This window comes from Solanum verrucosum, unplaced genomic scaffold (assembly GCF_900185275.1).
Source record: "Solanum verrucosum unplaced genomic scaffold, falcon-dt-bn FXZP01000154.1, whole genome shotgun sequence".
In the NCBI taxonomy this organism is placed as follows: Eukaryota; Viridiplantae; Streptophyta; class Magnoliopsida; order Solanales; family Solanaceae; genus Solanum; species Solanum verrucosum.
In genome coordinates, this window is record NW_026020217.1 from 2355869 (window position 1) to 2379204 (window position 23336).

At 30.4% G+C, this 23336-nt stretch overlaps 1 protein-coding gene across 1 annotated transcript; it reads left to right on the forward strand.

Annotated features, from left to right (window-relative positions):
* Positions 1 to 22053: 22053 nt before the first annotated feature.
* Positions 22054 to 23067, forward strand: LOC125830716 (uncharacterized mitochondrial protein AtMg00810-like). Its single transcript, XM_049509889.1, has 2 exons — positions 22054 to 22206; positions 22306 to 23067. The coding sequence occupies exons 1-2, from the start codon at positions 22054 to 22056 to the stop codon at positions 23065 to 23067; spliced, it is 915 nt and encodes a 304-aa protein (XP_049365846.1).
* The last annotated feature ends 269 nt before the right edge of the window (positions 23068 to 23336 follow it).

The following is a 23336-nucleotide window of genomic DNA, read 5'->3' on the forward strand; positions in this document are numbered from 1 at the left end:
ATATGTATAAATAATAAACATGCCACCCTGTAAACAAAAATGTTCTCTGATGCCAGTGGTAGGTGATCAGATTTTTGTGTCTAAGTTCGCGGGATCGAACCCCACTAACAGGTTTTTGTTAATTTTTTTTCAATTGTTTTTTTTTTTAACAGCAACGTTTCTTTTTTCACCTAGAAGGAACATTCTCTTTTGCTTTTTTGATTTTTTTTTACTTGTTAACTTATTATTATTAAGTATTAATCAATTTTAAAAAAAAAATAATAATAATTAAAATTAAGTATTAATCAATATTTAGTTTTTAACTAATTTAATTTAACTTTTTGACTTTTCTTTTATTTGTTAAACATAAAGAAAAGTTTTTTTTCTCTTCACTATTGAAACCCTGGGTAACAAAAATCTGCCATTAATCAAAGCTTCAGCCTTCAGTCCGTCGCCCAATCCTTCTCACCCATTCATCCATAAGACGAATAATTCTATATGAATCTAAAGTTGATTTAATCTGAGTCTACTGGTCATTAGAGGCGAATTCAACATTTGAAGATTTCGGTGCATCAATACTTCTTAATTTAGGTAGTTAGCGAAACTTTTACTACAATTAACGAATAATGTAGTATTTTCTTGATCACTAATGGCTCAAATATGATCTCTAAGCTAAACTTAAAATAAAAATAATGAAATAGGGATCTAGCTAGATTTGAATTGTATTCTCGCGAGTGGTTCCTCTAGCTTGTACCAACTACACAAAGGTACCCCTACGCTTCTTATAGGTGCACTGTTGATTATACGTTTCTCAAGCACGTTTTTTCAAAGTTAACGGGTGCACCACTATCAAATCATGTGGGTCCACCTCTGCTTGGCACCCAGTAATTCAAAATCCTAGATCCGCCTCTGAATAGAAGAGGTGATAGCGCCTATGTGTCAGCGCCACAATCATTTTTAACTTTTAAATTATCAACTAATTAAATATAATTAATTTTTTTAAAAATAAAGAAAAGAAGTTACTATTTTCTCCTTTATTAGAAATGACACTTTGTTGGACGAACATCGCACTACAAAGTTGTACAAAATGCATTCCAAATAGTACTTAAAATTAATTGTGGCTCATTAATAGACTAGACATCGGAGCTAGCACGGGCCCAATATGTATCGTTTTTTGTTTCAATTTATGTGACAAAGACAAAATTAAAGAGTTAATCAAACTTTAATATTAATTTAAAATAGTTTAAATTTTTAATTATTGTTCACTATGGTAATTTTTTTTTTATGTCTTTTAACATTCTAAATTGCTAATTATTGTTGTATGATTTGTAATATCTTTTACGCAATTTTGAAATAGTAAAGGTTATTTCTTCTTTCTCAATTTATGTGGTACTAATAAAATTTCGAGATTCAATCAATTTTTTTGTCTTTAAAATATTATATTGTTAATTACTGTAAATTATTGTACTTTCTAAGTAATTTTCAAATAATATATATTATTTCATTTGTCCAATTTATGTGTCACCGATAAAATTTGAAGAGTTAATCAGATCTTTTACATATTTTTATATCTTTTGAATATTTAAGTAAATAATTATTGTGATTTATAATATTTTATACAATTATTTAAAAAATAATTAAACAACAAACAAAACGAATTCATCATAGTAAAATTACCAAAGCATCCTTGAATACATCAATAATGGGTCCCATTTTTTGTTTAAAAAAATATGCATATTGGGAGGATATTTTTGTCCAAAGTGGAAATAGAATAAGTATAAAACATTAAAGTCTTTTAAAATTTAAAATTGTTAATTCTTATTGTATGATTTGTAATACTTTTAAGCCATTTTCAAATAATAGAGGTGATTTCTTCTTTCTCAATTTATGTAGTACTAAAAAAAATTTGAGATTCAATCAATTTTTTTTGTCTTTGAAATATTTCTAGCTATTAATTACTGTAATTTATAGTACTTTCTAAGAAATTTTCAAATAATATATATTATTTCATTTGTCCCAATTTATGTGTCACCAGTAAAATTTGAAGAGTCAATCAGATCTTTTATATATTTTTATATCTTTTAAATATTTAAGTAATTAATTATCGTGATTCATAATATTTTATACAATTATTTGGTATAGTAAAATAAATTTAAAAGAAACAAACAAAACGAATTCATCATAGGAAATTACCAAAGCATCCTTCAATACATCAATACTGGATCCGACTTTTTGTTTTTAAGAAATTGCACATTCGAAGGATATTTTTGTCCAAAGTGGAAATATTGTGTAAAAAATGTGTATTTATTGTGATTTTGAATGTTTTGTGGGGTAATAGGACGCACACAAAATTAAGGTGTTTTTTTGAAAATCTGGGACAACTTCAAGTATCACTTAATGTTTTTTCTGAAAATCTAATTTACTTTCGTAAACTATGTGTCAGATCAAAATCAGAATAACAAAATCAAAAGAAATGAGTAATAAATAGCTCATACAATGACATATTTATTATTTAAAAGAAGTACTCCTTTTGATTGAAAGCTAACAAGATAGTTACAATGTAACTAAATATTATAAAAATCTTTGCATTGTGGCTTATTATATATAGATATAAACACGTCTACTATACGTGTTGTTCTTTCTATCTATACAACAACCTACGTGTACCTTCCTTTCCCAATTTACAATTACTTATCTTGTTTTCTCCCTCTCTGTATCCTGTTATCTTCTTCTTTTTCTTCTCTTCATTCTCTCATTTTACTCTCTCTTTGTTTGTTCTTTGTTATTTCTCAACATTAATTAAATAAATATAACTCATAAGTAAATTTATTTCACTTTATTATTCATCTTAACCTAATTTTTCAAGTTGGGTTTCTAAGTATTCATTCAATCATCATATATTTTGTAGATGACTTAAAGGGATTGAAAGTTCTGTAAATACACATAAATTATTTTGGAGTTCACATATTGTGAGATAAGGATTGAGAGAGTTGTAATGAAACTGCAGTCGATCTTACATTTTTGCCTAATTATATTTTTGGGATTTATTTAATTTATGTTTTCTTTGTGTTTCTTATTTGCCTCAATTATGGTGAGTTCTTCTTTCTTCATTGTTTATTTAATGTATGCAGTTATTGCTAAATAAAATTTGATGGACATTTGTATTAGTTTTCCGTTCGTTTGGATACTTCTACTTGGATTTTCTGCATATATATTTATGTGTGTCTGATTTACGGATTTTCTCTGCTTCCAGTTTTTGCGACAAAATTTATGTATATGTTCAATTTTATACTCGAATTTCCCTAGGTATCTTCAAGCTAAGCAAGTTGTGGAAATTAGTGTTAGTTGTATTAGCTGTGTAAATTGTACTTTGAGCAATAGTTAGTAAAGCTTGTATTGTGATTAGTTGCATAGTTAGTTAGACTAATTGTTAGGCTGTTAGTCGGTTATGATAATTAATAATTCAGTTAGCTTTAGTCACTTGTATAAATAGTAGATCAGATATGAATACAAGTAAGACAGTGAGCTATGGATAATAAGAAACACGGTAAGAAACATACAAGTAGAAAATTAAGAAAAATAAGAAGAAAATTAAATAAATTATATCCGGAATATAAACAACTTAATATCACAAAGACTGATAATGAAAAATTAGATCAATTAATAAATAATATATCTAAAATAGAATATAAATATATTAAATACTTAAAAATACAATGAATAACAAGAATAGTGAATATAGACAAAAACTTAATGAAGTAATTATAGAAAAACGACAAGAATTAGAACATAGGCAAAATAGACTTAATAGTAATATATTTGCAGGAATTTGTCACAAATCTATAGTAGCACAAAGAAAGACTATTTTTTATCTAGAAATACAAATAAATAACTTAGAATATAAACTACAACATAATTTATAAATGAATAAAGAAGAATACGCAATAGATGAAAAAACATATGAAAATTATGACGGATTAAAAATAAAGATAATATTTTCTAATCTAGGAAGAAGATATAAGAAAATAGGTGACAATATAAGTTTAATGTTAGAAAAAGAAACGGTAAAACTAGAAGATAGTTTAACTGCTATGGTAAGAATAACAAAAGAAAATGAAGAAATAGATAGAAGAACGGAAATTGAAAAAATAAAACAACAAGCAAAAAAGGAAGTACAACAATTAGAAGAAGTAAAAAATACTAAAATAATAGAGCTAGAAAAAGAGCTAGCAATATTAAAAGAAATGTATGAAATTAAACAAAAAGAAAAGAACAAAAAACGAAATTAAAAAATGAGATAATTGAATTTAAAGAAAAATTGCAATTACGAGATGAATTAGGAGAAAAAGAAGAAAATAACCAAGATAATCTACCCGAAATAAGAATTGATGAAATAAACGATGATGATCTAGAACAACATTCGGAAACAAGCGAAACATATACGGAACTTTTAGCAAACATAGATAATACAAAGAATTTAGAAGTAAATACAGAAGACGTAGACATAGGCGAAAAACCTAGCACATCAGGAGTGAAAAACCCCAAAAAATTTTAATCCAAAATATTATAATGAAAATTATGAACAATATGATAAAGAAAAAACTACATGGGATAAAAGATTAAATAAAAAATGGACGCCTAAACCAATAACTGGACAACATGAATTTTTAGATTTAGACTGTGTAGCAGACATAAATAAAACAATCCAATTATGGGTAGGATACATATCGAAACAATTAATAGATAACAAGATAGTAATAGCAGAGGCACCAGGATACATAGAAAGAACACTTATTGGAACAGTAAAATTATGGCTAAAAAATTTAACAAATGAAAGCTTAACAACTTTAAGAAATAATAAAAAATTTGATGGTGGAATAGCCACTACAACCATGGAAATACTATATAAATATGAAATAGCTATAAGAAATGAATTTAGCAGTATGACAACAGAGGTAGAAGAACAAAATAAAGAAAAAATCATAAATCGAAATCTAATGACAAAATTAGCAATATGTAATATGTGTTACATAGATGAATATACATGTGCATTTAGAGAATATTATTATAAAGGAACATATAGCATAGAAGAAAGTAAAGAAATAAGAAAATTATATTTTACAAAATTACCAGAACCTTTTAATTCAAAAGTAATAAAAAGTTGGAATGAAGCAGAATTAACAGATACCTTAGGAGCTAGAATAAAATTCTTGCAACGATGGTTTATGGAACTATGTGAAAAACATAAAGAAGAAATAAAGATGGAAAAAATATTAGTAAAAAACTTAGCATGTTGCAAAAATAAAACAGCACCCCAATTTGGTTGTACGGATAGGTATTATAAAAATAGAAAGAAATATACTAAAAAATATAGATCAAAATACAAATATAAAAAACCAAGAAGAAGGTACTACGTAAAAAATTACAAAACCAAAAGACCATATAGACCAAAAAGAAAACTAACGGAATGTACTTGTTATAATTGTGGAAAATTAGGACATATAGCTAGAGATTGTAAATTACCTAAGAACCCAAAGAAAAAACAAATATCAGAAATAATAATAGACGATGAAAAATATACACAAATAGAATATGTAGATTATGAATTAGAAAGCAATGATAGTATATATGAATTATCGGAAAATGAAATAGATAATGACATAGAAATAGAATCAGATAATGAATCCTATAATATAACAAATGACTGAAGCAGATATACAAACAATAAATAAAGAAAAGCATCAAGACGAAGAATATTTAGAACAAAAAATAATATTTGATAATAGTATATTTGAACAAATAAAAGGAAAAGAATTAGACCTAAGCGTAGCAAAAATATTCGAAATACCAACAGTAAGAAACTGGTTTAAACGACAAAAAGAAGAATATTATGTAGTAAGTCAAAGAGAACATATCATAGATTGCAAATATACTAGAGGAAAGGCCAAAATACCAATAATAAATAAACGAATAATAAATAAAGAAATACAAGATATTAAGGCTAAAAATCCAATTAAATATGTACATTTAGGAGGAATAGAAATATTAATAAAAGCATGTTTTAGAGAAGGAATAGATACGCCCATAGAAATATACTTAGCGGATGATAGAATTATACAACCCATAGAAAAAAGTGTAATAAGTGCAGTAAGAGGTAACCTCATATACCAAAAAATTAAATTTATAATAAGTGCTAATTACTCAGTAGCAATAAATGACAGAAATATAGATAAATCATTAGTATTATATTGGAGAATGTCAGAAATAGAACTAGCCCCAGGAAGTAAAATATTTACAGCTAGATGTAAAAACTTATATGTTCTAACAACAAAACACAAAATAACAGCAAAAAATAAAATAGATAAAATAAAAATAGAAGATCCCTTTGAAAGAATAGTTACAGTCATAGATAAAAACGATTATAGTTATAATGAAATTGATATAGAAGAAGATTTAGAAATAGTAAAAGAAAGACTAAGCACATCGAAAAGAATAAACGATGAGATACCCCAAACATCATCAAAAATGAGTACCTCAAGGAGAATAGATAAAACCCCACAAAAATCAATAGAAGAAGATATAAAACCATATCATTACTACATAACCGGAATAATGGAACAACGAAAATATTTAATACTAATAGATACAGGACGAGAAGAAAACTATATTACAAGAGAATTAGTAACGGAAGATGAAATAATAACTATTGAACAATCATGCTCCGAACTACCAAAAACATTAATGTATACCGAAGAAACTACGGAAAAGGAAATAATCATCGGAGGAGTACCAATAGTAATAAAATTCAAAATATATCAAGGAAATGAAAATATCATTTTAGGAATAAAATGGCTAGAACAAGTAAAACCATATAATCTAGAAGATAAACAGTTAACAATAAATTATGAAAATAAAAGAGTAATAATAAAAAGGACTGTAGTATAATAAAAATATGAAAATATATATATACTTGCAAAGATAATAATAGAAGGATATTACAACCGATATTATACACCAATGATAGATACGGGAGCAGAAGCTAATATATGTAAATACAATTGTTTACCAGAAGATAAGTGGGAAAAACTAAAAACACCTATAGTAGTAACATGATTTAATAATGAAGGAAGCATGATCACGTATAAGGCAAAAAATATAAAAGTACAAATATGGGATAAAATATTAACTATAGAAGAAATATATAACTTTGAATTAACTACAAAAGATATGCTATTAGGAATGCCATTTTTAGAAAAATTATACCCACAAATAATAACAAAAACACACTGGTGGTTCACAACACCGTGTAAACAAAAAATAGGAGCAAAAAGAGTAAATAATAAAAAACGAAAAACAACAGAATGGATAAAAGGAAGTGAAAAAATCACACAAAAATTAGAAAATATAAAAGAAGAAGACCCTAAAATAGAATTAATTATATTCTCTATAGATAAAGTAAAAATAATTCAAGATAAGTTAGAATTATTATATAGTGAGGATCCTTTACAAGGATGGGAAAAACATAAAACAAAAGTAAAAATTGAGCTAATTGATAATAACAGTATAATAACCCAAAAACCATTAAAGTATAATTTTAATGATTTAACCGAGTTTAAGATACATATAGATGAATTACTAGAAAAAGGATATATACAAGAAAGCAATAGTAAGCATACAAGCCCGGCATTTATCGTAAATAAACATAGTGAACAAAAAAGAGGAAAAAGTAGAATGGTTATTGATTATAGAAATTTAAATGCAAAAACTAAAACATATAATTATCCAATACCAAATAAAATACTAAAAATAAGACAAATACAAGGATATAATTATTTTAGCAAATTTGATTGTAAATCAGGATTTTATCACTTAAAACTAGAAGAAGAATCTAAAAAAACTAACAGCATTCACTGTACCACAAGGATTTTATGAATGGAATGTATTACCATTTGGATATAAAAACGCACCAGGTAGATATCAACACTTTATGGACAATTACTTTAAACAAATAGAAAATTGTGTAGTGTACATTGATGATATATTATTATATTCCAAAACACAAGATGAACATATAAGATTACTAGAAAAATTTATACACATAATAGAATATTCAGGTATAAGTCTAAGTAAAAAGAAAGCTGATATAATGAAAAATCAAATAGAATTCTTAGGAATACAAATTGATAAAAACGGAATAAAAATGCAAACACATATAGTACAAAAAATAATTAACTCAAATGAACAACTAGACACAAAAAAGAAATTACAATCATTCTTAGGACTAGTAAATCAAGTAAGAGAATACATACCAAAATTAGCAGAGAATTTAAAACCATTACAACAAAAATTAAAGAAAGATATAGAATACCAGTTTGATAAAAAAGACCAAGTACAAATACAAAAGGTAAAATTATTATGTAAAAACTTACCTAAATTATATTTTCCAGATGAGAACAAAAAATTTACTTATATAATAGAATCAGATGCGAGTGAAAAAAGTTATGGAGGAATATTAAAATACAGGTATGATGACACTACGATAGAACATCATTGCAGGTATTATTCAGGAACATTTAATAATACAGAAATAAAATGGGAAATAAATAGAAAAGAATTATATTCAGTGTATAAGTGTTTATTATCATTTGAACCATATATTGTATATAACAAATTTATTATAAGGACAGATAATACACAAGTAAAATGGTGGCTAACAAGAAAAATACAAGATTCGGTAACAACAAAAGAAATAAGGAGATTGGTATTAAATATATTAAATTTCACATTTACAATTGAAGTAATAAAAACTGATAAAAATGTTATTGCAGATTACTTATCAAGACAAAGCTACTCAGACTGAGACTGAGGAAGAAGATACAATTGAAAAACTACTCAAAGCCATAACTACACTTTGTATAAAAGTGGATAGTATGGACAACGAGATACAAAAGCTAAAGACTGATGAAGATAATCTGAAGTCTAAAGCTAGTCAGCAGCATGACTATAAAAATGCGGAGCTACGTCGACCGGAAGACGGAAAAAACCCAGAGCTAAAAGGAGACGATGGGAAACTCCTTAAAACCCATAACGTTTGTTTAAATACAGCTGCAGGTACAAGTAAACAAGTTAGCGATAAACAACATAAAAATGCTAACTTAAACCAGCTATTTGCAAAACCATTTACCCAAAGGACACCTAGACATGTATCCATAGAACCACAAACATCTACATACGCAGATAGTTTACAAAATCAAAATGAGAAAAAGACATATAATTACATCACACGAACCTATATTGAAAACATCCACAAAATTCAAACCTATTTAAACCGCAACCCCAGATCAACTACAAAAGAACCAAACCAAGATTATTTAACCCAAAGATTGCAAGGTTATAATAAATTAATTGCACAACCAAAAACTAATGCCAACTTAGTAAGGACATGTTATAACTATGGATTACTAAATACTGTATATACATATGACGGAGAAGAAGTTAGTGGAATACCAGAACTATACAAAGCATTTATCACATACAAAAGAGTTACGAAAGGAAATTTATTTTATATAAAATTCTATACGGCACCAGCGGAGATATTATATGAGGAAATAAAGCCTCCGATACAGGTTATCAAGATAGGACTGACTAAAGATATGATTATACCCGAGGACATCGGACAACAAGAAGAGATATGCAAAATAGAGATACCAAGTTTTTATGCCAACAAAAGAATAATTGGTATATCAACTATCATACAAGAGCTAGCGAACAATTATTTAAATGGAAATGCTATATGGAGCTACTATGCAAGAGACCAGTTAATGATTTATTCCAATTCAAGAGAGCTAAGGAAAGCAGATATGGATGAAGTCCAGAGATGGATTTTATCATTACTTAAGCCAGAAGAACGACCTACGACACGAGCATTAAAAGAAGGATTTATTTCAGCAGAATTATTAACCAGATATTGTAAACTAATTGGTCATAAATATCCGGACCATATATGTTCAAAGTGCAACGGAGAAGATAATATAATTCCAGATGTCCAGCTGGAATAATTAACGAAGAAGAAAGAAGACAAGAGTGGAAAAAGTTATGTCAAAGATAAGAACGGAAAGAAGATATGTAATAATGTAGATATGTAATAATGTAAAGTTATGTAAAGTTGTCAAGATATGCAAGGATAAGGTAGATATGAAAGTAGGTATGGGTCTTTTGTCATCAAGTAATGACAAATGTAGATAGTGTAGATTGTAAACAAAAGTCGTAAAGTAGAAAGCATGCATGTGCACATATTAGACAAGTATAAGTCTTAATAAGATAAAATAGGAACTATTCATGAATAGTAGTCATGAATAGTAGTAAATAGTAGTGGACAGGTGTAAAAAACGTGTTAGGATAAGTATTTAGAATAGTAAGTTTGTATGTCTATATAAGGAATCGGATGTAAATGTTATAAGGCAGGCATTGCCTAACATAATAAAAACTTTCTTATAAACACTCTCTCCACTAAGATATAAAAATACTTAAAAAGTTAATGGATAAATCTGAAATCCAGTCAGATATTTCAGATAGCATGGCTAAGCAAGAGGCAAAGGTATTTTGTTCAAAAAATATGCGGAACTAATTTCATATATTCCTGAATATCATATATATGATTGAATAAATTTATGTTAGTTATTATGTATTAGAATTATTTGAATCATGATTTCTAGTTTATTAGCACACTGGAAACAGGGAGAAAACTTCTATACTATGCCATCCTAATGTTGAAACCGGTAGGCGAGGGAAGCCGTTTAGGGAAGTAAACAAAGTTGAGGCGCTGATAAGAAGAAAGTATCCGCTAAAGTACGATACTAGTAGTGACAGGAAAACATGATAAAAATAATCTAGTTCATAATGATCTAATATGAATTTAATCAATTATGAATATGATAGGAAGGAATAATTTGAAATAAAAAATCTGCATAATAAAGAACATGACTACTTACCTTCATAATGAATATTCTATTATGTGTATAAATTTTTCTAGTAATCTTATATGTTCATCTTGTGTTTTGGAATATAATAATATATCATCAATGTACACTACACAATTTTCTATTTGTTTAAAGTAATTGTCCATAAAGTGTTGATATCTACCTGGTGCGTTTTTATATCCAAATGGTAATACATTCCATTCATAAAATCCTTGTGGTACAGTGAATGCTGTTAGTTTTTTAGATTCTTCTTCTAGTTTTAAGTGATAAAATCCTGATTTACAATCAAATTTGCTAAAATAATTATATCCTTGTATTTGTCTTATTTTTAGTATTTTATTTGGTATTGGATAATTATATGTTTTAGTTTTTGCATTTAAATTTCTATAATCAATAACCATTCTACTTTTTCCTCTTTTTTGTTCACTATGTTTATTTACGATAAATGCCGGGCTTGTATGCTTACTATTGCTTTCTTGTATATATCCTTTTTCTAGTAATTCATCTATATGTATCTTAAACTCGGTTAAATCATTAAAATTATACTTTAATGGTTTTTGGGTTATTATACTGTTATTATCAATTAGCTCAATTTTTACTTTTGTTTTATGTTTTTCCCATCCTTGTAAAGGATCCTCACTATATAATAATTCTAACTTATCTTGAATTATTTTTACTTTATCTATAGAGAATATAATTAATTCTATTTTAGGGTCTTCTTCTTTTATATTTTCTAATTTTTGTGTGATTTTTTCACTTCCTTTTATCCATTCTGTTGTTTTTCGTTTTTTATTATTTACTCTTTTTGCTCCTATTTTTTGTTTACACGGTGTTGTGAACCACCAGTGTGTTTTTGTTATTATATGTGGGTATAATTTTTCTAAAAATGGCATTCCTAATAGCATATCTTTTGTAGTTAATTCAAAGTTATATATTTCTTCTATAGTTAATATTTTATCCCATATTTGTACTTTTATATTTTTTGCCTTATACGTGATCATGCTTCCTTCATTATTAAATCCTGTTACTACTATAGGTGTTTTTAGTTTTTCCCACTTATCTTCTGGTAAACAATTGTATTTACATATATTAGCTTCTGCTCCCGTATCTATCATTGGTGTATAATATCGGTTGTAATATCCTTCTATTATTATCTTTGCAAGTATATATATATTTTCATATTTTTATTATACTACAGTCCTTTTTATTATTACTCTTTTATTTTCATAATTTATTGTTAACTGTTTATCTTCTAGATTATATGGTTTTACTTGTTCTAGCCATTTTATTCCTAAAATGATATTTTCATTTCCTTGATATATTTTGAATTTTATTACTATTGGTACTCCTCCGATGATTATTTCCTTTTCCGTAGTTTCTTCGGTATACATTAATGCTTTTGGTAGTTCGGAGCATGATTGTTCAATAGTTATTATTTCATCTTCCGTTACTAATTCTCTTGTAATATAGTTTTCTTCTCGTCCTGTATCTATTAGTATTAAATATTTTCGTTGTTCCATTATTCCGGTTATGTAGTAATGATATGGTTTTATATCTTCTTCTATTGATTTTTGTGGGGTTTTATCTATTCTCCTTGAGGTACTCATTTTTGATGATGTTTGGGGTATCTCATCGTTTATTCTTTTCGATGTGCTTAGTCTTTCTTTTACTATTTCTAAATCTTCTTCTATATCAATTTCATTATAACTATAATCGTTTTTATCTATGACTGTAACTATTCTTTCAAAGGGATCTTCTATTTTTATTTTATCTATTTTATTTTTTGCTGTTATTTTGTGTTTTGTTGTTAGAACATATAAGTTTTTACATCTAGCTGTAAATATTTTACTTCCTGGGGCTAGTTCTATTTCTGACATTCTCCAATATAATACTAATGATTTATCTATATTTCTGTCATTTATTGCTACTGAGTAATTAGCACTTATTATAAATTTAATTTTTTGGTATATGAGGTTACCTCTTACTGCACTTATTACACTTTTTTCTATGGGTTGTATAATTCTATCATCCGCTAAGTATATTTCTATGGGCGTATCTATTCCTTCTCTAAAACATGCTTTTATTAATATTTCTGTTCCTCCTAAATGTACATATTTAATTGGATTTTTAGCCTTAATATCTTGTATTTCTTTATTTATTATTCGTTTATTTATTATTGGTATTTTGGCCTTTCCTCTAGTATATTTGCAATCTATGATATGTTCTCTTTGACTTACTACATAATATTCTTCTTTTTGTCGTTTAAACCAGTTTCTTACTGTTGGTATTTCGAATATTTTTGCTACGCTTAGGTCTAATTCTTTTCCTTTTATTTGTTCAAATATACTATTATCAAATATTATTTTTTGTTCTAAATATTCTTCGTCTTGATGCTTTTCTTTATTTATTGTTTGTATATCTGCTTCAGTCATTTGTTATATTATAGGATTCATTATCTGATTCTATTTCTATGTCATTATCTATTTCATTTTCCGATAATTCATATATACTATCATTGCTTTCTAATTCATAATCTACATATTCTATTTGTGTATATTTTTCATCGTCTATTATTATTTCTGATATTTGTTTTTTCTTTGGGTTCTTAGGTAATTTACAATCTCTAGCTATATGTCCTAATTTTCCACAATTATAACAAGTACATTCCGTTAGTTTTCTTTTTGGTCTATATGGTCTTTTGGTTTTGTAATTTTTTACGTAGTACCTTCTTCTTGGTTTTTTATATTTGTATTTTGATCTATATTTTTTAGTATATTTCTTTCTATTTTTATAATACCTATCCGTACAACCAAATTGGGGTGCTGTTTTATTTTTGCAACATGCTAAGTTTTTTACTAATATTTTTTCCATCTTTATTTCTTCTTTATGTTTTTCACATAGTTCCATAAACCATCGTTGCAAGAATTTTATTCTAGCTCCTAAGGTATCTGTTAATTCTGCTTCATTCCAACTTTTTATTACTTTTGAATTAAAAGGTTCTGGTAATTTTGTAAAATATAATTTTCTTATTTCTTTACTTTCTTCTATGCTATATGTTCCTTTATAATAATATTCTCTAAATGCACATGTATATTCATCTATGTAACACATATTACATATTGCTAATTTTGTCATTAGATTTCGATTTATGATTTTTTCTTTATTTTGTTCTTCTACCTCTGTTGTCATACTGCTAAATTCATTTCTTATAGCTATTTCATATTTATATAGTATTTCCATGGTTGTAGTGGCTATTCCACCATCAAATTTTTTATTATTTCTTAAAGTTGTTAAGCTTTCATTTGTTAAATTTTTTAGCCATAATTTTACTGTTCCAATAAGTGTTCTTTCTATGTATCCTGGTGCCTCTGCTATTACTATCTTGTTATCTATTAATTGTTTCGATATGTATCCTACCCATAATTGGATTGTTTTATTTATGTCTGCTACACAGTCTAAATCTAAAAATTCATGTTGTCCAGTTATTGGTTTAGGCGTCCATTTTTTATTTAATCTTTTATCCCATGTAGTTTTTTCTTTATCATATTGTTCATAATTTTCATTATAATATTTTGGATTAAAATTTTTTGGGTTTTTCACTCCTGATGTGCTAGGTTTTTCGCCTATGTCTACGTCTTCTGTATTTACTTCTAAATTCTTTGTATTATCTATGTTTGCTAAAAGTTCCGTATATGTTTCGCTTGTTTCCGAATGTTGTTCTAGATCATCATCGTTTATTTCATCAATTCTTATTTCGGGTAGATTATCTTGGTTATTTTCTTCTTTTTCTCCTAATTCATCTCGTAATTGCAATTTTTCTTTAAATTCAATTATCTCATTTTTTAATTTCGTTTTTTGTTCTTTTTCTTTTTGTTTAATTTCATACATTTCTTTTAATATTGCTAGCTCTTTTTCTAGCTCTATTATTTTAGTATTTTTTACTTCTTCTAATTGTTGTACTTCCTTTTTTGCTTGTTGTTTTATTTTTTCAATTTCCGTTCTTCTATCTATTTCTTCATTTTCTTTTGTTATTCTTACCATAGCAGTTAAACTATCTTCTAGTTTTACCGTTTCTTTTTCTAACATTAAACTTATATTGTCACCTATTTTCTTATATCTTCTTCCTAGATTAGAAAATATTATCTTTATTTTTAATCCGTCATAATTTTCATATGTTTTTTCATCTATTGCGTATTCTTCTTTATTCATTTATAAATTATGTTGTAGTTTATATTCTAAGTTATTTATTTGTATTTCTAGATAAAAAATAGTCTTTCTTTGTGCTACTATAGATTTGTGACAAATTCCTGCAAATATATTACTATTAAGTCTATTTTGCCTATGTTCTAATTCTTGTCGTTTTTCTATAATTACTTCATTAAGTTTTTGTCTATATTCACTATTCTTGTTATTCATTGTATTTTTAAGTATTTAATATATTTATATTCTATTTTAGATATATTATTTATTAATTGATCTAATTTTTCATTATCAGTCTTTGTGATATTAAGTTGTTTATATTCCGGATATAATTTATTTAATTTTCTTCTTATTTTTCTTAATTTTCTACTTGTATGTTTCTTACCGTGTTTCTTATTATCCATAGCTCTGAGCTAGGTTAATCCTTTCAACATGGTATTAAAGCAGGTTCCATTGAAGCCTAGCTATTCCATTTTGTTTCTTATCATCGAAGGCATTCATACAAGAAGAAATCTGGAAAATTAGCTGCAGATTGGAGAATCTGAATTTGGGTGAAATTGCGTCCAGGTTCATCATCATATTCAATTCAATTGTTGCATTGTTATAAGGAGCTTGAGTAATGGAAACCGGAGGAGATCCACTTGCATCAGGTCCTTCCACACCGCTGCAATCAAATTTGACACAGATTGGATTCACAGATATTCATCCCAGGAATCCTCTGTATCTTCATCCTTCAGACACTCCAGGTAGCATTCTGATTTCACAACAGTTAACTGGCATAGAAAACTATACAAGTTGGAGTCATTCTATGAGAGTAGCATTGTTAGCTAAGAATAAAATAGCCTTTGTTGATGGAACTTGTCAAAGAGAGCAGTATAAGGGAGATTTAGAGCATGAATGGGAAAGGTGTAATGCTTTTGTTTTGTCATGGATTACCAATTCTGTTTCGAAGGAATTGGCAAATGGCCTTATGTTTTCATCTAATGCTCACAATGTTTGGATGGATCTAAAGGAATGATTTGATAAAAGGAATCTCACTAGAATTTACCAGTTGCATAGAGAAATATGCACTATGAGCCAAGGCACTCTTAGTGTTTCTGAATATTATTCTAAGCTTAGGAACCTTTGGGATGAACACATTTCTCTAGTCCCTCTCCCATCTTGTGAATGTGATAAGTACAGGGAATATGCAGATCACATAGAGAAACAAAAACTCATACAGTTTCTGATGGGACTAAATGAAACATTTGCTCAGTCTAGAAGTCACATTTTAATGACAGTTCCCAATCCTAATCTAAATCAAGCTTACAACATGATCATGCAAGATGAAAGTCAAAGAGTCCAGTCGCATATGATTTTAGCTTTAGTTTCACCACTTCAACAATTAGATATGAATGATCCAACTGCTTTGTCATCTATGCACCATAACAAATTCAAAAAACCAAATGATTTGTATTGTGAACACTGCCATATGAGAAATCACACAACAAAGTACTGCTATAAGCTCATAGGGTACCCATCTGATCACAAGTATGGTAAGAAGAATATAGACAAAACTGAAAGGACGCCACAATCTGGGGATGAACGACAAAGGTTTGGAGGTGATAGACCACAGAGATATGGTGGAAACAAGAGAAACCAAGCACACAATGCTCATTACACAGATGGTTTTGAAGTTGGAGGTAACAGACATCAAAGTCAGATCAGTAGACAGGTAGAGGATTTGGAAACTGGAAATTGCTCCTCTGCATCAATGGTTGTACCATCCTTCACTCCTGACCAATACAAACACATCATGAAGATATTGGATAATGACACAACCCCACAGGAGAATGCAACGGCGAACATGGCAGGTATACCTCCCAACTCTACTACTTGCTTCAACTCTAGGTGTTTTTCTGCAGGATTAACCAAACCTTCTTGGGTAATTGACACTGGGGCTACCAATCATATGATTTATAGTATGGAATCCTTGTTACAATCCTCACCTGCACCTTCACACTCTAATCAAGTTTTTCTTCCAAATGGACAAACCACTGAAGTTACACACATTGGTTCTGTTTCACTGTTTAACAATTGTGTACTACACAATGTACTTTTAGTTCCTCATTTTGAATATAATCTTCTATCAATTTCTAAACTCACCAAAGAACTTCACTGTTGTGTATCTTTCTATCCTTCTTTTTGCCTCTTTCAGGACCTCTACACTTGTCACGACCCGGGAGTATCCCCAAGTCGTAACATGCGTATTCAACCTCTCGGAGGTCTCATACAAGACCTTAGCATTCATCACATTAGATATGAAAAATAGTGCGGAATTAAAAACTCTTTAAATAAAATCCCATAAGACTCAAAGGTCACTTTTAAAAACATCATTCAAAAGTACACAAGCGGAATATTAAGTCTCTTAGCCATCTTAGACATAAACGTGAAAACATACTAGAGACACGGCCCTTTACAATCAAAAGAAGTCTATTACAAGAATCTTATCATAAAACTAGAATAGAAAAGTCTTGCCCTCGACATACGAGGACATACCACAAAATCTAGGAAGAACTTCAAATCCCAAGTTTACTACAAAACCCGCTCACTTGCCGGAACCTACACTTGTAGAAAATAGAGAAATATGGAATTAGCACAATTAAGTACTAAGTATGATGACCATGCAAAAACATGCTAAAAAAGGACATTTATTTGAAATATGTGCTTTCATGCCATTTTTGATAAAACCTTCATATCACAATTATAAGAGACACATTTCAAGTCATCATCCACATATAAGACAATACCCACATAATAGACATACTCAACTAGTACCAATGTACAATACATGAATATAATTGACAAGTAAGCCTTTTCATCATTTCATGACCTCTATCTCAAGTTACCCAAAGCCACACTTAAGTGAAACATGAAGTGACCGCCCATACAATTTCTTTATATACACCTAAGTGTTCCTAAGGGTTACCATAGATAAGGAATGTACCATTACAATATAACATGCTAAGTCAAAATTCTTTAATGAACCACTTTAGGAGACATTTAAGCACATAAGGGGACTTTCACATAATAGTTGTTAGACTTAGGGAACTCACTTTAGTATGTTCAAAGCCTACTCGTGCCATGTGTAGATAGCATCCCATACTACTACCTACACGTTGTAGAACCTATCCAATAACTAGAGTGCACATCCCGCATGATGGGAATAGGCATAACCGACATAGACCATACTAGCTAGGTATGGAATTCGGAGTCTATCCTACTCCGTGGAGGTTGTTCTACTTGCCAAGGGTAGAACTAATAAGCAACCCATGTAGGCACATGGTTTAGGAGATGTCCAAGGAAGTTCATTGTGCCTAATCTCATACTCAACTAGGCCACCTTCCTAACCACATCCACTCGGTGCTAGCCTTGTTTCCCATAGAGTATTCAATCACATATGTACTTAGAGAGGGTTCCTTTTCTAGTTCAACCAACTCATAGTACCTCTTCCCAAGAAAGGCCCCATTTCTTAGTCATGGCCAATCAAGGTTCATAAGGATAGCTCATTTGACTTTCTTAGATAAGGATTTTCATGCCGTTCCGGCTCCATCCATCTCTAAGTCTATCATCTCACTCAAGAAGGGAACTTCGCCCTAAGGCCCATCCGTCAAGGTTATACATTTACTTAGGAAAGCTAGACTTATGAAAGGGCACCATTTCTTAGTTTTGCCGATTCAAGTCTTGGCCTAGAATTCCTCTTTTAGCATTTATAGAAAGGGCACCATTTCTTAGTTCTAGCCCACTTCACACATTCATGCATTCAAGACTTTAAGTAACAAGGAGGGACACTTTAGTCTACCAACCAAGTCACAACATTATCATCTAAGGATACTTCATAATCCAACATCATTTCATATATATACATCATGAGAAAATCATACTTTAAATCACAATGCTATCCACTTTACATAGGATCATCACAAGATCACGTAAACTCATTCACATCATACCTTCACACATAAAGCTTCACATAAAACTTTACATATAGCTTCATATAGGACTTTACATATAGCCTCATTTATATATATAATATACAATACAATAACACTTTGTACAAGATCACCTTATAACCATAAGAATACCTTCACATAGTACAATAACATTTCATAACTTGATAACACTTTAATTCAATAGATAATGCATTCAAGTCCATGTTCATAATACATTCCATAATTAAACACCTCCACCATAAGTGGATCAAACTAAGCAAGAACAATTTTATCCATAATAAGAGATTAAGCCAACTTACCATCCTCCAAAGCCATAATCAACAACACTCAAGTCCCAACCATTTTACTTACCACAAGAGAATTCATCATAACTTGCCCATAAGGCCACAACTTTCAATTTATCCATACATCATCAATTCATCATAGATAGATGTAGAAAATCATAAGAGTCACTAATACAATCCAATCCAAACACAATCTCATAAACTTTGAATCATAAGCAAAAGACCCACTTCATAAGCAAATTTAGGAATTTAGGGAAAACATGGATTCTTCAAGGAATTCCATATGAAATCATCTTAAAAACATTAATCAAACATTAATTCATCAATATAATGGCTTAGAAAACGTTTTGCCAATGAACCCATGCTTAGATTAGAATTTGAGATTTTGTTCTTTGAAACACTTTTGATTGGACTCCTTGAAAGAAAGATTGATCAAGGATCAAGGGTCACCATACCTCTAAGTTGAAACCCACGAAAAATTGAAGAAGAAAGCACTCAAAACCTTCAACCCTAGCTCCAACTTCACCTTGGCCTTCAATGGTGTTCCAAAGAGAACCCTTCCTTACTCTTTTAAAATGGAACAAAATGATCCACAATCAGCCTAACACAATAATATAACCTCAAAAGAAAAGATTTGTGAAAAGACCAAAATGCCCTTAAATTTCCGGACGGACTCCTTGCCAACTGCCCAACTTTCAAAGGGCATAACTCACTCATACGAACTCGGAATCGAGCAAACTCGGTGGCGTTGGAAAGATCGTTCCAAGGGCTTTCCAAACATAACTGGAACTACTCCTAGATCATCCTGAGCTAGGTGTTATGACTGCTCAAAGTTGGCCAAAAACTCACTGATTTCCACACTTGGCAGAATTTCCAGATTTTGAACTTAGCAAATTTCCAGATTCTGAACTGTTTTTTTTTTCTTTCCAAAAGTGACTACTTCCAATTTATGCTTAAACTTTAAACATTCATACGTTAGGCTCTAGTTTCACCTATCTATTTTTAGGGTCGCTACAACACTGGAGAGGTGATGGGGATTGGTAAAGAGAAGGAAGGTTTATACCTACTTCCAATTACTAAGAAGTCATCTTCACCCACTAGACTAGTTCATCCTTAGCTTGTTCATCTTCAACTCCAGCTGATCCTTCACTTTGGCATCTCAGACTTGGACATGCACCTACTGCTGTTCTACAGAAGATTCATTCCATCAACTCTTCTTTTCAGCATAAAGACTCCAACTCATGTCTTGTTTGTCCACTTGCTAGGCAAACTCGATTTTCATTTCCTAATAGTACTATAAAGTCTGTATTTCCTTTTGAACTTCTTCATATGGATGTTTGGGGTCCATATAAGCAATGTAGTTACAATGGTTATAAATACTTCCTTACAATTGTAGATGATCATTCCAGAATGACCTGGATTTACTTGTTGAGGTTGAAAAGTGATGTTATAGTGCACATTACTTCCTTTCTTAATCTCATTAAAACTCAATTTTCAGCTGTTGTTAAAAAGGTTAGATCTGATAATGGTCTGGACTTTTTTAATGCTCAATGTAGCTCTCTTTTTAGATCTCTTGGTATCATACATCAAAGTTCTTGTGTCCACACACCTCAACAAAATGGCGTTGTTGAACGAAAACACAAACACCTACTTGAAATGGCTAGAGCACTTAGGTTTCAAGCCCATGCACCCTTAAAATTTTGGGGTGAGTGTGTTCTTACTGCAACATTCCTCATTAACAGGTTGCCATCCAGTATTCTCTCTCACAAATCACCTTATGAAATATTCTATGGTCATCCTCCTAAAGTGGATCATATTAAGGTGTTTGGTTGTCTGTGCTATGCCACTAAACCTGTTTTTACTGACAAGTTCTCTTCCAAAGCCATACCTTCAGTCTTTATGGGCTATTCCGATACACAAAAAGGTTATAAACTTTACAACATCTCTTCAGACACTTTTTTTGTTAGTAGAGATGTCTCTTTTAGAGAACTCATTTTCCCTTTCAAGCACCCTAAATCTACTTTTTCTAATCCCTGAATCCATCACCCCATCTCTCACTTTTCCTCTTTCCTCTGCATTTCCTCATCCCTTGGATGTTGCTCCTTATCCTATCATGACCAACACCTCTTCTCCATCTCTTTCTCCATCTGCTATTCATTCTCCTCCTATATCTCCAGAAGTACCTCTTCATGATCCACTACCACCAAGGAGATCTTCTAGAGCTACCAGGCCACCTCTTTGGCATACAGATTACATCACCAAGTCCACATCCACACTTCCTATATCTAATTGTCTTTCCTACTCTCATGTGTCTCCTTCCTACAAAGCCTATCTCACTGCTTTTTCTTCTTCTATATCTGAACCATCCTCCTATGTCCAAGATGCTCAGGACACAAACTGGATCCATGCTATGAATCAGGAGATTGATGCCCTGCCAATCATACCTGGGAGGTTGTGGACCTTCCTGTTGGCAAAACTCCTATTGGTTGTAAGTGGGTTTACAAGGTGAAGTATAAGGCTGATGGGTCCATTGAGAGGTACAAAGCTAGATTGGTTGCCAAGGGTTTCACACAACAAGAGGGTCTTGATTACCATGACACATTTTCTCCAGTGGTCAAAATGGTGACTGTTAGGACTGTTGTTTCTATTGCTGCTCAATCTCATTGGCCTTTGTTTCAGATGGATGTCTACAATGCTTTTCTTCAGGGTGATCTTTTGGAGGAAGTTTATATGACTTTGCCACCAGGTCTTGGTAGCCAGGGGGAGCATAAGGTGTGCAGACTACTCAAGTCCCTGTATGGCTTAAAATAAGCTAGCAGGCAATGGAATTTAAAGCTCACAACAGCTCTTATTCAGTCTGGTTTCACACAGAGTAAACTGGATTATTCTTTATTTACCAAAAGGAACCAAAAAGGAATTGTTATAATACTTGTTTATGTTGATGACTTGTTGATCACTGGTAATGACAAAGGACTTATTCAGGAGGCCAAGAAAATCTTAAATCACATTTTCAAAATAAAGGACTTAGGTGAACTAAGGTATTTTCTTGGGATAGAATTTGCAAGGTCTGCCAAAGGGATCCTAATGAATCAAAGGAGATATGCATTGGAGTTAATATCAGAATGTGGTTTAGGGGGAGGAAAGCCTACCACAACACCATTGGAACAAAATCAAAAACTGACCAGCCTAGAATATGACAAAGTATTTGAACCTCCAAGTGATGATGCAAAACTAGAAGATAGAAGAGTGTATCAAAGACTCATAGGGAGGCTGTTATATTTAGCAATGACTAGACCAGATATATCTTATGCAGTACAACACCTAAGCCAATTCATGCATGCACCAAAAAAGTCACACTATGAAGCAGCCTTACATGTAATCAGGTATATCAAGCAACAACCTGCACTTGGTCTCCTAATGAGCAGCAGAAATTCAGGGAAGGTCACTGCATATTGTGATGCAGATTGGGCATCTTGCTTATTATCCAGGAAGTCAGTCACTGGTTTTGGAATAAAGTATGGAGATTCCCTGATCTCTTGGAAGTCAAAGAAGCAACACACGGTATCAAGAAGCTCAGCAGAAGCAGAGTATAGGAGCATGGCTACCACAGTGGCAAAATTAGTGTGGTTGTAGGGTTTGTTCAAAGAATTGGGTGCCAAAGTGGACTTACCAATGGAGTTGCACTGTGACAACAAGGCAGCCTTACAGATAGCCTCAAATCCCATGTATCATGAGAGAACAAAGCATATAGAGATTGATTGTCACTTTATTAGAGAAAGGTTGCTAGAAGGACTGGTTACAACATCATATATTGCTAGTAGAGATCAACTGGCAGACATATTCACAAAGGCATTAGGGAAGCAGCTGCATACAAAAATGTTATTCAAGTTGGGATTGCTGGA